Genomic DNA, 18,044 nt, shown 5'->3' with positions numbered 1-18,044 from the left:
GCGCTCATCTCCTTGCCAAGGCTGCAAGTAAAGGAGCCCGCAGGTGCAGCGCAAGAATCAGGACCAGTGGGAGCGGCAGAGCCCTGAAGGAAGCAGGAAGCGCCCTGGTGGGGTGGGGACTGATGGAACACTATACTCAATGCTGTCCCGTCAGATCCCACTCATAGCCACCCCTCCTTGGATTTCTGAGGCAGTATCACTATGGACGTAGATTGCTCCACCTTCCTTCTGAGGAGTGGCTGGTGGGTTTGAACCCCTAGCCTTCTGGTTAGTAGTCAAATGCCTTAGGCATTACACTACCAGAGCTCCCATGGAACACTAAACAGGAAGCAAAATCAAAGGGTTTAGGATAGGACGCCAGATTGCCTGGGTTATAGTCCTACCTCTGCTAATAGCTGTGTGTCTGGAGGTGAATTACTTGTCCTCTCTATGGCTGCAATTGCCTCTGAAATTGAGATAACTCCTTGTTAGGTGCCCTTGAGTTGCCTCCAACTCACAGCGACCCTGTGGACAACAGAATGAAACACTGCTAGGTCCTGTGCCATTCTCATAGTCCTTGCTATACTTGAACCCATCGTTGCAGCCACTGTGTCTATCTGTCCTGTTGAGGGCCTTCCCCTTTTCTCCAGGACCCCTCTACTTTACCAAGCATGATATCCTTCTCCAGGGAATGGTCCCTTCTTGAGCAGGTGATCAAAATAGGTACGATGAAGTCTGGCCATTCTCACTTCCAAGGAGCATTCTGACAGCACTTCCTTCAGGACAGATTTGTTCATTCTTCATTCTTCTAGCAGTGCATGGCATTTTCAGTATTCTTCACCAACACCATAATCCAAAAGCAAGAACTCTTCTTCAGTCTTGCTTATTCATTGTCAAGCTTTCACATGCGTATGAGGCAACTGAAAATACCATGGCTTGGGTTAGTGGCACTTTACTCTTCAAAGTGACATCTTTATTTCTTAACACTGTAAAGAAGTCTTTGCAGCAGATTTGCCCAATGCCATAAGTCTGATTTCTTAACTGCTTCTTCCATGGTGTTGATTGTGGGTCCAAGTAAAATGAAATCCCTGACAACATCAGTGTTTTCTCCATTTATGGTGATGCTGCTTATCAGTCCAGTTGTGAGGATTTTTATTTTCTTTATGTTGAAGTGCAATCCATTCTGAAGGCTGTAATCTTTCATCTTCATCAGTAAGTACTTCAAGTCATCTTCACTTTCAGTAAGCAAGGCTGTGTCATCTGCATACTGCAGGTTATTAATGAGTCTTCCTCCAATCCTGACGCTGCCTTCTTCTTCAAGCCCAACCTCTTGGATTATTTGCTCAGATAAAGATTGAGTAAGTATGATGAAAGGATACAACACACACCCTTCCTGAGTTTAAACCATGCAGTATACCTTAGTTCTGTTCAAAAGACAGCCCCTTGGTCTAGAGATAACTCTAGCTGGCTTCAGTGGTTGTTATGTGGATAAAATTAGTTAATACAATATTTATATTTAGATAATCTTTTTAAAATTAAATTTATAACTGGTTTCAGTGGTTACCCAACAAATAAAATCTGCATCCCTTTTTGAGAAAAGCCAATTACCTGGCCCCACCCCAGCCCCACCAAAGTGTGCTGGGACAAGCTCCCAGATGACTCTGATGCACCTTAAAGTCTGAGAAGCGCAGATCTAGGCCAGAGCTTCTCAGTCAGTTCCGTTGATGTCAGCTGCTTGATGAAAGATATAGACTATGGGGCCTCGCCCCCAGACCCACTGAACCCAAATGGATTGGGGTTGGTTCCCAGATTCCACATTTCTTGAAAGCCATTCAAGGGATACGTTTGAACACAAAATCACAGAGACCTCTTTAATTTACAAACAGGAAATCCTAGAACCCCAGGTGGGGAAGAAAGTTTTCCTGCAGGCCCTTAAGAGACTGTTAGGCTTTAAGGTTAAAACCCCTCAGGACCCTCTTCTGTCCTCAAGTACTCCTTTGGCCTCAGGCAAATCAACTCATTTGAATCTGACCACTGGAAACAAACTCCACTGCCACTGAGTGGATTACAACTCACAGTGACCCTTAAGGACATAGTAGAACTGCTCCACAGCGTTTCCAAGGCCATAAATCTTTATGGAAGCAGACTCCCTCATCTTTCTCTGGTGGAGTGGCTGGAAGATTTCAATGACCAATCTCCTCATCTGAAGTGGGGGCAAAAAAGTCATACCTACCCCTGTTTCAGCAGGTGGCATATGATGAAGACCCAATGGTACTGAAGGAAGAAGTTGAAGGTGCACTGAGGAATTGGTACAAAAAAAAAAGGTTCCAGGAAATGACGGAATACTCACTGAGATGTTTCAACAAACAAAAGCCATGTTGGAGGCACTTACTTTTCTGTGACAAGTAATTTAGAAGACAGCCAACTGACTGGAAGAGATCCATATTTGTGCCCGTTGCAAAGAAAGGTGATCCAATAGAACATGGAAATTATCAAACAATATCATTAATACCACATGCAAGTAAAATTTTGCTGAAGATTATTAAAAACTGATTGCAGCAGTATATTGACAGGGAACTTCCAGAAGTGTAAGCTGGATTCAGAAGAGGATGTGGAATGAGGGATATCATTGCTGACGTCAGATGGATCTTGGCTGAAATCAAAGAATACCAGAAAGTTGTTTACTTGTGTTTTATTGACTGTGCAAAAGCATTTAACTATGTGAATCATAACAAATTATGGATAATACTGAGAAGAATGGGAATTCCAGAACACTTAAGTTGTGCTCATGAGGAACCTGTACATAGACCAGGAGGCTGTCCTTTGAACAGAACAAGGAGATAATGCCTGATTTTAAATCAGGAAGGGTGTGCATCAGGGTTGTATCCTTTCACCACACTTATTCAGTCTGTATGCTGAGGAAATAATCCAAGAAGCTGGATTATATGAAGAATAAGGCATAGGATTAGAGGAAGACTCATTAACAACCTAGGCATATGACACAACCTTGCTTGCTGAAACTGAAGGTAACTTGAAGCACTTACTGATGAAGATTAAAGACTACAGTCTGCAGTATGGAATACAGCTCAATATTAAGAAACAAAAATCCTACCATTAACCAATAAGCACCATCATAAATGAAGAAAAAGATTGTGCTTGTCAAAGATTTCATTTTCTTGGATCTACAAACAATGACCATGAAAGGAGCAGTCCAGAAATCAAATGAGATATTGCCCTGGGCAAATCCGCTGCAAAAGACCTCTTTCAACTGTTTAAAAGCAAAGATGTCACTTTGAGGACTAAGGTGTGCCTGACCCAAGCCATGGTATTTTCAATCACGTCACACGCGTGTGAAAACTGGACAATGAATAAGGACGGCCACAAAAGAATTGATGCATTTGAATTGTGGTGTTGGCAAAGAATATTGAATATACCATGGACCACCAGAAGAATGAACCAATCTGTCTTGGAAGAAGTATAGCCAGAATGCTCTTTAAAAGCAAGGATGGTGAGACTTCGTCTGAGGTTCTTTGGACAAGATATCAGGAGGGAACAGTTCTTGAAGGCCATCATGCTTTGTGGAGGGTCAGCAAAAAAGGGAACAACCCTCAAGGAGGTGGACTGACACAGTGTTTGCAACAGTGGGTTCAAACACGGCAAGGATGGTGAGGATGAAGCAGAACTGGGCAGTGTTTTGGTTTATTGCACGTAAGGTGGCTATGAGGCAGGGCCGGCTCCACAGCATCTAACAAACAACTCTGTAGTCCCCCTTCAAGGCTGTAATGTTCTGCAAGTACTGACGTGGGGCCTGAGAACCAGGTGATTCCTGGGGCGTGCAGATGCCGGCTTCTTCCTCCTCCTGGTCGCAGAACCCACTGTGCATCAGCTCCTAGGCAACGTTGGCTCATTTTCGAGGGTAGCCAAGTCCCAGGAGACCTCACCATGGGACTGAGCTGTGCCTGGAATGTGCCTGCCTTGGGGCAATTCCTCCGCTGGAGGGTAGTGAAGAGCCGGCATCAAAGCCTGCAGGTTCCTGGCCAGGGCTTCCGCAGCATCTCGATTGAGTTTTGCAGGGTCCCTTAACCCGGCGGGTGCTCCAACCGCCGCCGCGCAACTCACAGCGGCGGAAGGTCAGCGACCGCGGTGCACGAAGCGCCTGCGGCCAGGCTGTTCGCACTGCAGCACCCGAGGCCTGGTGCGCAGCTCCTGCTCACCTCGTCCGCCGCCACACCCTAGCCTCGATAAAGCGCAAATCCGACCAACCCCCGCCTAGCGCTCGGTCAGCTCCCAGACTAGCAGGCGCGCCTTCCAATCAGTGAAGGATACGTGGTGGGCGGGGAAGGCCAGAGGCGGGGGGGGGGGAGGCGGTCATTCAGAGTTTATCGCGAAAAAGGAAGCTGACAGTGGACCTGGATAGGCACTGGATTGGTGGAGGCCATGTCATCAGGACCAATAGGGTGATTGAGTGCGCCTCTTCCGCTGGGTCCTTGCTGTCTGAGAGGAACGGGATCCACCGCCCTCCTTTCCCTCTATGCCACTCAGTGGCGGGAGCGGAGGCAGTTGGTTTCTGCTGTGGATGAGTTGCTTCCATTGGAGGCCATTCATTGGCCAGAGATAGTGTCAATTCCCGAGAGCGCGAAATTCCCCTTTTTACCGTGGGAAGATCCTGCCTGCCAAGAGAGTGAGCTAACGCCATCTTCGCAGCTCTTGCAGATCCCGGTGTGGCCGTCGCAGGCTCGGTTGCGGTGGACTCTCTTCTTCTGTGAGTGATCTTCTGGGCCTAGGACAGACGTGAGTTCTTGGACACTAGACAGGAAGATCTCTGCCTGGGCAGCTGCCCAGTGGGGGGGGGGGAAACCCTCCACTGTGAAGCTGCCCAGCTTCAGAGATCATCTGGGAGTAATAGAGTTTACAGGTGAAAATGACCCTTCCAGGGAGCCTAGGCAGCTGTTCCAACCAATGCGTAGGACACATTTAGGGGAAGGGCATTGTTAAACATGCAAATGCCCCAACTGCACCCTAAAACTAAAAACTACTTACAAACATTTATCTGAGATGTTAAGGAGTACCCACTGCAGATCTCTGGCACTCCCATCTGTCTGTGTAGCTGTACTTCTCTCTAGTTCTCTGCTCTGAAAACTTACACCACATTGGTCTTTCCAGACTCACAGTGTGACTTCTCAAGTCGAGGGGACTACTGTATTGCGTGTGTTTTGTTTCTTCTCCAAGATATGGTCTGACACTCTTAAGGTAGTAAGCTGAGGTGATGGTAGGGCGTGCATCCCTCTCAGAAATCAAGAATTCATGGTCCTGTGCTGCCTCATGTCTACTGTTTGAAAGTTGCTATTTCTTATATTTTGCTTTTTTGTTGTTTGTTTAGTTATTTCAGGTGGGAGAGTAAATCCAATCATTGTTTCTACAACTTGGACAGAAGTAGAAGTCAGATATATTCTCTTTGAACTCATCATGAATTTCATAAAGACTGAAGAGAACAAGTCATTCCATGTTACAGAAAATGACCAGGGTTCCAGAACTGAAGTTTCAGTGGTATGTCTTTTTTTTAACCCCTCATGAGAGCAACACTGTAACCATAGCACTATATTAGGTTATTTGGAAGAAGAGAAGTTCACAAAGAATGGTAATTATTGTCCTTTTTCTTGTGTTGTTTAGAAAATATTTAGGAAGATCATAAATACAAACACTTATAGAAAACAAAATGATATTGTACAAGTTAAGTAGCCATGGAAAATGTGTTTTCAAATAACAAAACTAGTGAACAGTAGAGATACTTTATATCATTGGGAGAATATACAGACAAGAATAATAATATAGTTGATATTTAGTGAGAAATTACTCTGTACATGGAATTATGGTTGTCACATGTGGATTACTCATTTAACATTTAATGAAACCCTGTGCAATGGATATCATCATCTTGACTTCGGAGATGAAGAAACTGAAACTGAACTTGCTTAAAGTGAAAAAAAGTAATAGACTTCAGAGAAAATATTTGAACTGAGACTATCAGATGTCAGAGTCCAGGCTTTTGACCAGCACACCATTTACTCCATATACAAATGATATTATTAAAGTGAGATACAAACAAGGGCTTTTTGAGTGCAGAGAGAAGAAAGCTTAATTTAGAATCAAGAAATTAGAACTGTAGCATATGAGAAAGATCTTAAAAATGATTAAGATTTCATCAACACCTTAACAGAGGAGCTCTGGAGGCACAGTGCCTAGGGCATTTGAATGCTAACCAGAAGGCTGGTGGTTCAAACCTACCAGCTGCTCCACAGAAGGAAAATGGGGCAATCTACTTCTGTAAAGGTTTACCGCATTGGAAACCCAATGGGGGCCGCTATGAGTTGGAATCGACTGGATAGCAGTGAATTTGGTTGGTTAACATCTTAACAACAAAAAGACAAATAACCTAGTTAAAAAATGGGCAGAAGACATGAATAGACACTTTACCAAAGAAGACATTCAGGCAGCTAACAAACACATGAAGAGAAGCTGGTGATCGTTAGCCATTAGAGATACGGAAATCAGAACAACCATGAGATGTCATCCTACCCCAGCACTAATAGCAAAGTTCAATATGAGTAAATACATGCTGGCACGGATGTGGAAAGACTGGAATCCTCATACAGTGTTGGTGGGGCTGTGAAGTGGTACACCATGTCTGGAAAACAGTACGGCACTTCCTCAAAAAGCGGGGAAAAGAAATACCATATGATGCAGCAATCTCACTATTAGGTACATATCCTAAAGGAATTAGAGCCATGACAAGAAAAAATAGACGCACACCTGTGTTCATTGTAGCACTGTTCACAACAGCAAAAAGATGGAAACAACTTAAATGCTCATCAATGGAGGACAAACATAGAGGCCCTGTTTTATGGCATAAATAGACTGTCAAATATAACCACAGATGCACAAACAGCATAAGATAAATGAGATGACTGGGTCCTTCTATAAATCAGATTCTTACGTGCATCAAAAAACTTCTCCAAAAGTAAAAAGAGAACCTACAGATTAGAAAAGAATATTTGACAGTGACATATCCAACAAAGGACTTACGTATAAAATTTATAGACAATCCGGCACCTCAACATCAAAAAGACAAACAGTCCAATTGAACAATGGATGGAGAATATGAACAGACACTTTACCAAAGAAGATATTCAGGCAGCCAACAAACACATGAAGAAATGCTCATAATCATTAGCCATTAGAGAGATGCAACTCAAAACAGCAATGAGATACCATCCCACCAATACCATCTATTATTGTTATTATTAACAATAATAGCAAAGTTCAACAAGTCAGAAAACAATAAATGCTGGCAAGGGTATGAAGACATTGGGACTCTCATACACTGCTGGTGAAATGGCAAAATGGTACAACCACTGTGGAAAATAGTACTTCCTTAAAAAGTTGAAAATAGAAACACCATTTAATCCGCAGTCCCATTACTAAGTATATACCCTAAATAACTGAGAGTTGGAACACAAACAGATAATATGCATAGTAGTGCCTAAGGCATTTGACAGTGAACCAGAAGGCTGGTGGTTCAAACCCACTAGCCACTCTTCAGAAGGAAAGTTGGGCAATCTACTTCCAAAGTGATAATGCCTTGGAAACTCAAGGAGGGCTCGCTATGAGTTGAAGTCAACTTGACGGCAGTGACTGTGGGTTTTTTGTTTGTTTGTTTGTTTTTGTTCATAGCACTATTCACAATAGCAAAGAGATGGAAACAAGCTAAGTGCTCGTCAACAAATGACTGGATAACCAAACTATGGTACATATATACAATGGAATACTATGCAACATTAAATAATAATGAAGAGTCCATGAGACACCTCATAATGTGGGTTAACTTGGAGGACATTTTGCTGAGTGAAATAAGTAAGTCACAGGTTGAATATCATATAAGTCCATTATTATAAAAAGACAAGTAAAGGTTTACATACAGGAAGAAACATTGTTTTATGGTTACCAGCAAGGGGAGGGGATGAGAGGGAAAATTACTAAATACATAACAGACACATATTAATTTGGGTGAAGGGAAAGGCAATATAGAAAGAGTGGATGGTCAGCTTAATATCACTAGGGAAAAAGAAGACATGGAGAGATATAGAACAGTTGCAGATAACAGAGGTAAACACAATTACATAGGCTATTCCATAAGCAATCTACAACTGGATACATAGGTAGACCAGCAACATGATTAGGTATAGGTAGATGAACAGGACTATACCCATGGCCATATATAGGTTTGGCAGATGATATTTCTGCATACATATATATGTATGTGCTGTAAAAATGTCCATGTATATATTTGAGTGAACAGAGAACAAAGTTAAGAAAACTTCTTAGCCATAACCAAACTCTTTGAGAGAGTGGGTCACTGGGCCTGTGAGCTCAGGACCATAGTATAATTGTGGGAGACATGATGTCAACTGGCATAACATAGTCCATAAAGACATTGTTCTACATGCTGCTTTGGTGAGTCGCAACTGGGATCTTAACAACTTGTGAGCAGCCACCTTCGCTGCAACTATTTCTCTCTCCTTATCTGGAGCAAAGAAGATTGAAGAAAATCAAGAATGTGTGGAAACAGTTAGTCCAGGGGATCAGTAGACCATATGAACCTCAGCCTCCATGACCCTGAGACCAGAAGAACTAGGTGGTGCTAGGCTACCACTGCCCCACTCTGAAAGGAATCGCAATATGAGATCCTGGGTAGAGTGGGATAAAAATGTGGAACAAGTCTCAATAAAAAGACCATACTTAGTCTGATAGAGACCAGCGGAACCTGAGACTGTAGCCCTTAGTCACCCTTCAAGCCTGGAACTGAACTCACTCCCATGGCTCGACTTTTAGTCAGACAGGTGTATGAGGTGAACAGTAACACTGTGGAGGCATGTACTAACAACAGTCAAACATAAGAGATCAAAAGGGCAATATTTGCTTAGGGTTAAAGCTTAGAAAGCGGGAATAGTTAGGAAAGAAGGACAAAGGGCAATGGTAGTCACAGGAGGAAGTAGGAAGAGTGCTGTTCCATTGAGGGGATTATAATCAGTGTCACACAATAAGATGTATATAAACTGTTGAACGGAAAACAAATTTACTCTGTAAACTTTTACCCAAATCACACAAAAAAGTTAGTAAGATGTTCATGAGTAGGAAAACTCAATACTATTAAAATGTCCGTCCTTCTCACATTTATATATGTATTGATTCAGTGAAATCCAAATCTCAATCAAGGTTATTTTTGTGGCTGACTAGAATTTATTGGAAACAAAAAAAAAAACTCATACAAACAAAGAGCTAGTATCTTAAATATTCTCAAGAATAAAGACTAAGGCAAGATAATTTGTCCTACCAGGTATGAATGCTTATTATAGCTTATATAGACCTTTGAATAATGGTGCTGGGAAAGAATATTGAATATACCATGGATGCCCAGAAGAACAACAGATCTCTCTTAGAAGAAGTATAGCCAGAATGCTCTTTAGAAGCAAGGATACCTAGACTTTGTCTCATACTTTGGTCATGTTGTCAGGAGAGACCGGTCTGTGGAAAAGGATACCATGCTTGGAAAAGTAGAGGATCAGTGAAAAAGAGGAAGATCCTTAGGGGGATGTATTGGCTGCAGCAGTGGACCCAAGCATAGCAATGATTATGAGGATGGCTCAGGACCAGGCAGGGTTTCATTTTGTTGTACACAGGGTTGTTGTGAATTGGAATTGATGGCACCTAACGATAACAACAACATTAGCCAAAAGTTTGGTAGCTTGATTCCAACCAGAAATGGCTTGGAAGATAGACCTGGTGAACTGCTACAGAAAGGACATTGCCATCAAAACGCTATGGAGTAGTGCTAGTCTGTACACATGGTGTCATCGTGTCAACTTGATGTCAACTAACCATAGCAACAACAACAAATTTAAGACATTATTTGGTACAGATACAGAAAAATACACCATTGGAACAGAATAGTGAGAATAGAGATGGACCCACAAATTATAATGGCGAAGCTGACAATATAGATCCATGGTGAAAGGATGAATGTTTAAATTAGTAGTGCTGAGACAATTATAGTTATCCATGTGGGAAAAGTAAAATTGAAAAGTGTGATCTCAGACCACATACAAGCAAAATGATTCCAGATGGCTTAAAGACTTGAATGGGAAAAGCAAGCTGTTAACTTTAAAAAAAGAGAGAGAGGTACTTGACTGCTAACCAGAAGGCTGGCGGTTCAAAACCACCAGCCACTCCCTGGAAGGAAGATGGGGCAATGTACTTCCATAGTGATACTGCCTCGGAAACCCAAGGAGGGGTCGCTGTGAGTTGGGTCCAACTTGACGGCACATAACAACAACAACATACATGATATTATTATGATATAAAAAGATTAATAAATTTGACAACATTGAAGTTAAGAAATTCTATTCTTAAATAACACCCAAAGATAGTGGAAAAAGTAAGCCATAAACTTAGAGAATATGTTTAACACAAATAATAAATAATGTCTAAAATATATTAAGTTCTTCTAGAGTTAAAAAGAAAGACAATCCAGTAGAGAGTGGGAAAAAGATATGAACAGGTATTTTGTAGGGCATAAAAATGAAAAAAGGTTCAACCCATTGGTAATTAGGAATTACTGTTTACACCACCAATGAGATGCCATTCCACACCATAAGATTTGCAAACACCAATAGTTGGATAATAGAAGTTTTAATAAGCATGTGGAGTAATGGGAACTCTCATTTCCCACTGGAAGGAGTACCCCTTGGTACTACCATTTTGCAAAATGATTTGGCAGTATAAAATAAAATGAGTATGTAACAAAAAAAAAAAAAACCCAAACTCATTGCTGTTGAGTCGGATCCGAGTTACAGAGACCCCCTCCTTGGGTTTCCAAGGCAGTATCACTATGGAAGTAGATTGCCCCATCTTCCTTCTGAGGAGTGGCTGGTGAGCTTGAACCACTAGCCTTCTGGTTAGCCTTGTTTGCTGAAAGCAAAGAAGACTTGAAGCACTTAAGGATGAAGATCAAAGACTGCAGCCTTCGGTATGAATCACACATCAACATAAAGAAAACAAAAATCTGAACTAATAAGCAACATCATGATAAACAGAGAAAAGAATGAAGTTGTCAAAGATATCATTTTGCTTGGATCCGCAATCATTGCCCATGGAAGGAGCAGTAAAGAAATCAAGTGACACAGTGCACTGGGCAAATATGCTGCAAAAGACCTCTTTAAAGTGCTGAAGAGCAAATATCTCTTTGAAGACTAAAGTGTGCCTGACCAAAGCCATGATATTTTCAATAGCCTCATGTGCAAGTGAGAGTTGGACAATGAATATGGAATATGGAAGATCTCAGAAGAATCCATGCATTTGAATTGTGTTGGTGAAGAATATTGAAAATACCATGGGCTGCCAGAAGAACAAACAAAGCAGTCTTAGAAGAAGTGAAGCCAGAATGCTCCTTAGAAGTAAGAATGGCCAGACTTCATTTCTTATACTTTAGTCATTGTGATAGTTAAGGGTCTGTGTCAACTTGCCTTGGCTGTGATTTTGAGTGGCTTGGCAGCTGGATGTAGTTATTCCCCACAATGAGATTGAATGTGGTGTAATCACTTCCATGCTGGAATCTGCTTTGAGAGCTAATCAGTTGGAAGAGAGTTGCCTACAGGGTGTGGCCTGCTTCTAGTACATATGGAAGGGATCTTGCATTTGGTTCAGTCTTCATCTCCAGTTCCTGGATTTGGTCTGTACCCTGCTATACTGCCTGCCATCTTGCCTTCCAATCTTGGGATTGTTGCCTTTGCAGCCTATGCGCCAGTGGGCCTGGATGGCAGAGCTGAAGCTCAAGGTCTAGGGGCTAGAACCAGCCATTGAACTTGGACTTCTAGCCTAGTCTTCTGCTAGAGCCAGCATTCTGAATTTGGGCTTCTAGCCTCCTAAACTATAAGAGAATAAATTTCTGTTTGTTAAAGCCATCCACTTGTGGTATTTCTGTTGTAGCAGCACTAGAGAATTAATCATGTTATCAGAAGGGACTAGTCCCTAGAGGAGGATATCATGCTTGGTAAGGTAGGTCAGCAAACAAGGGGTAGACCTTCAGAGAGATGGATTGACCCGGTGGCTGCAGCGATGGACTCAAGCATAGTAACAGTTGTGAAGGTGGCACAGGACCAGGCAGTTTTGTTCTGTTGTACTTGATGGTACAAGGATAGCAAGGATTGTGAGGCTGGTGCAGGAATGGGCAGCATTTCATTCAGTTGTACATAGGGTCTCTGTGAGTCAGAGCCAACTTGATGGCACCAAACAACACCAACCAACAACATGTACACAAAATTGAATATCTTGTGATATATTAGTCATTTTGGTATATTTATTTATATTTAGTGCTGTTGAAACCTTGTACAGAATATGAATTAAACAGATATTTAACAGGAATCGTTTAAAGGTGATGCTTCATACATTCTTAAGATGTATTAAATATGGTTAGCTTTACTGGTAAGTAAATAGATGAAACTTACAAAGCATTTAAATGAGATGGCATTTCACCTATCAGTCAACAAACATTAAAATAAAAATAATGAAAATTTTTCGAGCAGTCATTGATATAGTTGGTCTCCTTGGGGAGCAGGAGACAAGGGCAATGTGAATTGATCCAATGTTTCAGGAAAGCAGTTTGGCCGTATGTCTTAGGTGAGATACGTTCATATCCTTAGTCTCAGTATTTTTACTTCTGGGAATCGGGCTTAGAGAAATATTCAGATATGTAGACGAAGCTTTAAATGTATAAGAATATTTGTCATTTTATTTAAAGTAGTGAAAAAAATGGAACCTATCTAAATACCCAAATCGGAAGAATGAATTAAAAATTATTGTATAGTGGATTATTAATGGTTCCTCAGATGGTGTTTTAAAAGGTTATTAATGACTTGTGGGATCACTGAGAGAGTGAAAACTGAAAAGTATCTCAGATACAGCATAATATCATTAGATTTTTTTTATATCTGCATATAAAATAATAGAACCAAATAAAACATAATGTATCATTATCATCTCTGGTGATGGAATAATTATGGATTTTTTCATCAATAATACCTATTTTTGTCCAGTTTTTGTTCAGAGGACCTATTACTTTCATAAAAATATGAAACATTATTAGAGGTGATTATTGTTACAGATGCTTCTGATTAAAATTTTAATCTTTCCCTTTTAAGGATGCTGTCATGAAGCCGACAAGTTCTGGCACGCTGGATGGGCATTTGCTACCTGACCTAAGAGAATGTAGCAGTGCTTCTGTGCTTGGAAATGAAGTCAGTAAGCATGAAACATCCCTTAAAATTCTGAACCGAAATTTGAACATCAAGGAAAAATGTCATTTCACCTTTACTTTGAATAGAAGGTTCAAGAAATTTGATCATAGTGAGTTTACAGCATATGGTAAACCCAATGAAAGTATTTTCTCAGCTCTGATAGCTAATGAGAATCTCATGGAAACTTGTTCTAATAGGAACATTATTGTTTATGCAGAAAAAGAAATCAGAGGATATGTAAATTTAGGAATGCCTCTCAAATGCCTGCCTAAAGATTCGCATTTAAAAGTAATACTTAGTCAAAGAAAGAGTAGCCAGCAAGAAGATGATCAGATATTACGTCATTGTGAAAACCCAGATCTTAATTGCATTCTTTTTAACATTGTTGCTGTTGGGAAGACGATAAAGAAAATACTTAAGGTCAAGGAACTTCATGAAATAGGAAGTACAATTTGTGTCTATGCCTTGGAGGGTGAAACTGTCAAAGAAGCTCTCTATAAAGATGGCAGATTTCGTTCTGACCTCAGTGAACTTGATTGGAAACTAATGGAAGGTCATAACAAAATTCATAGAAAAGAGTCCCTGGTGGATGATATATCTGGAAAGACCTTAGACATGGTCATTTTAAAAAAAAAATCTGTCAGAAAAATTATTCATGAAAATCCTAAACAAAAGAACGAAAATGTCACTGATAAAATCAGTCCCTGTGATCTGATAAAGTCTGAAAGCAAGGTCCAGGACTCAGACAGAGGTAGAGAGACCGAAGGTGTAGAACACAAGAGAAAAAAAAAAATTCCACCCCAAAGTCTAAGGCGTGATATTGAAAAGAAAAACTATCGGACAAAGTTAAGTATTATTTTTTACTATGATCTTCTGAAAAAATATAAGAAACTAAAGTCACAGGTTAGACAAAGGCCATATCTGAGTAGGCACAACATTACTTATCAAGGTATCCATGAGGATGCAATTAATCTCTGGCTAAGGAACTCCACAAAATTGAGCAGTACTATAGTGCAGCAATATCCAAATTTTAAAGAAGTTCCACTTTGGCTGGGAAAGTGTTTTGAGGAAGAACGAAAGAGTCAAAAAGTGTCACCATTGGAGCAATTCAGCATATATGAAAAGAACTTTGGAAAAGAGTCTGCAAATTCTAATTCAGTTGCAACCTATGAATGTCTTATTCCTCTTAGTAAGTCAGTTGGGTTCATGACATGGAACAATATAAATACTGGCAATAGTACTTGCTTTAGCTTAAAGGATGGTTATATTTTGACCTGTCTACATGTTGTGCATTTTATTGTGGGAGAAGGCACACATCCAAGTTTGTGGCCTGATACAATAAGTAAGTGTGCAAAGGTAACTTTCAATTACCAAGAGTTTTGCCCTGCTTACCACAATTGGTTTTTTTTAGAGCCGTGGTGTGAAATATATGATGGAACTCTAGATTATGTCATTTTAAAACTCAAAAAGAATGGAAATGCATTTCCTCCAGGCCTGTGTGGACAAATTGCTCCTCAACCATCTAGTGGTTTGATTTATTTAATAGGTCACCCAGATGGCCAGATTAAGAAAATAGATGATTGTGCTGTGATTCCTGTAAATCAGCGGTTCAGGAAGTATTCAAAGCATCAAGATGGGCTAGCAGAAATCAGTGTTGCCACTTATAATGCTTGCCCTATATTTACCAGAAGAACTTTCCTGTCACACATTGATAGCACTGCCACACTTAGTTATGACACTTGTTTCTCCAGTGGGTCCTCTGGCTCCCCAGTGTTTACTGCGTCTGGCAAGTTGGTTGCTATGCATGCCTTTGGGCATTTTTATGAACATTTAGGTAAGGTTTATGCTCTTATTGAATATGGCTACTCTATGGTTTCTATCATGTGTGATATTAAAGAGAAAGATGAGACATTTTATAAGTTGTTATATGAAGAGAAAAATGAGAATCACAATGAAGAAAAAAATGAGAAACAAGAGTCATTGCTTCAGGATCCTCAGATTGAACCCATGGAATGGGTGTAATGCTCACAAAGTAAATCAAATATGGCAGAGATGTAGGGTTGATGTTTAAAATGTGGTATTCTTCAGTGCCAATAGGAGAGATCCATATTGTATCATAGTTGTTTACTTATAAATCCATTCAAGGGCTTATAGTACTATTCAAGAGATGGGTCTCCTTTCTAAATTCCTACCTTTTGAAAAACGGGCTCAAGTCCTACTCTCAGCATTTGACTCATTCTTTCTGTACCAGATCATGTTTTAGGATTTACTGAAACTAAAGCAATCATACAACAAAGTTTAGGTTTAACTTTAACCAAAATATATTTTTGGATATTTTCATAAAGCTATGCCTCCCCCTCGCCCCCAGTAAAATTCTGGGAGCCCAATACTTTTCCTGCTACAATCTTTAATCACTCATTAAAGATTCCAGATCACCTGATGGCTGTTGATGCAACTGAATCTCCACATAAGATTATTGATGGGTATTTGTGGTGTAGAAAATTACCTGGTATGGCTTTTCTAGCCATAAGTCTTTGTAAACTCCATGGTGGAATTTGCTGTGAGCAACTGAGGAACTCCTCATTGTTAAAGTTATCCACCTGGAGTATTTCTGTTGAGAGTGGTACAAAGCAATGTTCTGGGAAGTTCTCTCTCTCTCAGGTATATAGAATTCCTGATGTTATGATTGGTTAGTTTGGCCACTTTGCCAGGCTCAAAAGGAGCCCTCCTAGAGGCAGAAAGAGTCTCTCTGACTGCTGGCTGAGAAAGGTGTGCTGCTGAGAGAAACGGGCTCCTGAGAGACATGTGCTACTGAGAAAGAGACACCGAGACACGTGTTGCTGAGAGAGATACCGAGAGACATGCCCTGCTGGGGAGAGACTGAAAGAGACTGTGAGTTCTGAGTGGCCACTGCAGTGAATTATCGAACCCAGCAGAAAGGTGGTGGGTGCTGCAGGAGGAATGGTTGGTGTCAATGGGGTGAAAGGGCTGAAGGGAGGTAGCATGTCTGGCCTCACAGGAATAGGCCTTGGGCTATTGATGGTGATTCTGTCTTCCTCTTGTGGGGTTAGAGGAGATCAGAAGATGCGGCCTCCTTGCATCTTTAGCAGTACTCTAATTGGGTGAATCAGATGCTCAACTTATTTTTTAAAAAAATAGCAGGCAGATGAAGCCCAGTACCAGTACTAAGTATATTGGTCATATGTCACTGTTTGAGGTTGCCAGCTACATGACCTCTGCTGCCATTTCTCTGGACCAGAAATGGGTCTCACCAGATGGGCCAGACAAAAAATGGTTCCCAGTGACTATAATAAAATTCATTCTCCACTTTAATTTTAGTTATAACTTATCATTGGGATGAGTAGAAATCAGACACACAGGCCCTGGGATCTTACTACACCAAGCACATCAGAATTTGGGTTCTATAGTTGCAATGTTCACTTCTGTCCTAGCATTTCTGAAACCCACCTGGTTCATTCCTGCATTATAGCACATAGGTTATAAGTCTGATTACTTCTCTTTCTCACCTACTAGGTTGTAAGTTCTTAGATGCTGATGATGTTAACTCCTTTTTGTATCCCAGTGCTTAACACTATACCTGGCACACATAAAAATTCCCCAAAAAATATTGACTAAAACATTTTTTTTATAATCTCACACACACACGAGTTATTCTCCAGTTAGATGATATACTAGGTCAGAATACAAATCTCAGTAAGTGTAATGCAATTTTACATAGTATCTTCTCCAAACTCAAGGAAATAATACTAGAAATTAATAGCAAAAGTAAAACTGGAAAACAGCAAATGATGTAGAAATTAAACAACACATTATTAAATAACAAAAAGGTCAAGGAAGAAATGAAGAAATAGCTAAAATAAATAAACAAACAAACAAACAAACAAACACTTGGAGTTGAACAAAATGAAAACACAACATACCAAAATCTATGGGATGCAGCAAAGGCAATCCTCAGAAGGTAATTTATAGCAATAACTGCCTACATTAAAAAATAAGAAAAATCTCAAGTCAATAGTCTAACTCTACAGCTTAAGTAACTAGGAAAAGAAGAACATGCTAAGCCTAAAGCTATCAGAAGAAATGAAATAACATCAGAGCAGAAATAAATGAGATAGAAAAACGGTAGAGAGAATCACCCAAACCAGAAGTTGGTTTGCTGAAAAGATCAATAAAATTGACAAATTGACTGACAAAGGAGAAAAGGTGTAAATATCCAAAATATAAAGTGAAAGTGAAGACAGTACAACTGACCCCACAGAACTGAAAACTAAACCAAACCCAAACCTACTGCCATCGAGTGAATTCTGACTCATAGTGACCCTATAGAACAAAGTAGAACTGCCTTATAGGGTTTCCAAGGCTAGAAGTCTTTACAGAAGCTGACTGCCTCATCTTTCACCCACAGAGCAGCTGGTGGGTTTGAACTGCTGACCTTTTGGTTAGAAGCCCAGTGTTTTTCTCAGAGAGGGTTCAAAACTGGAGATCCTGGATAGAGTGGGAAGAAAAATGTGAAACAAAATTCAAAAACACAAAAATGACCAGAATTACTGGACAGATGGAGACTGGTGGAACCCCTGAGACTATGGCTCTGGGTTACCCTTTGGGCCTAGAAATGGACTTACTCCCATGGATTGGCTCTCAGCCCAACAGTAGAAAGACCTACTTGCAGAACATCTACCCCATGGCGATGCTCCT

The 18,044-nt window shown here is 40.6% G+C and overlaps 1 protein-coding gene across 1 annotated transcript; it reads left to right on the top strand.

Annotated features, from left to right (window-relative positions):
* Positions 1–5,445: 5,445 nt before the first annotated feature.
* Positions 5,446–15,386, top strand: FAM111B (FAM111 trypsin like peptidase B). Its single transcript, XM_007953878.2, is given in 2 exon segments — positions 5,446–5,526; positions 13,233–15,386. Coding segments are annotated over 2 exon segments (2,235 nt in total).
* Positions 15,387–18,044: the final 2,658 nt, after the last annotated feature.

The sequence above is a fragment of the Orycteropus afer genome, unplaced genomic scaffold (genome assembly GCF_000298275.1).
Source record: "Orycteropus afer afer isolate SDZICR_OR568_19922 unplaced genomic scaffold, OryAfe1.0 scaffold00419, whole genome shotgun sequence".
Lineage (NCBI taxonomy): Eukaryota > Metazoa > Chordata > Mammalia > Tubulidentata > Orycteropodidae > Orycteropus > Orycteropus afer.
Note: the sequence above shows the minus strand (reverse complement) of the source record. Positions and strands in the feature narration are given on the sequence as shown.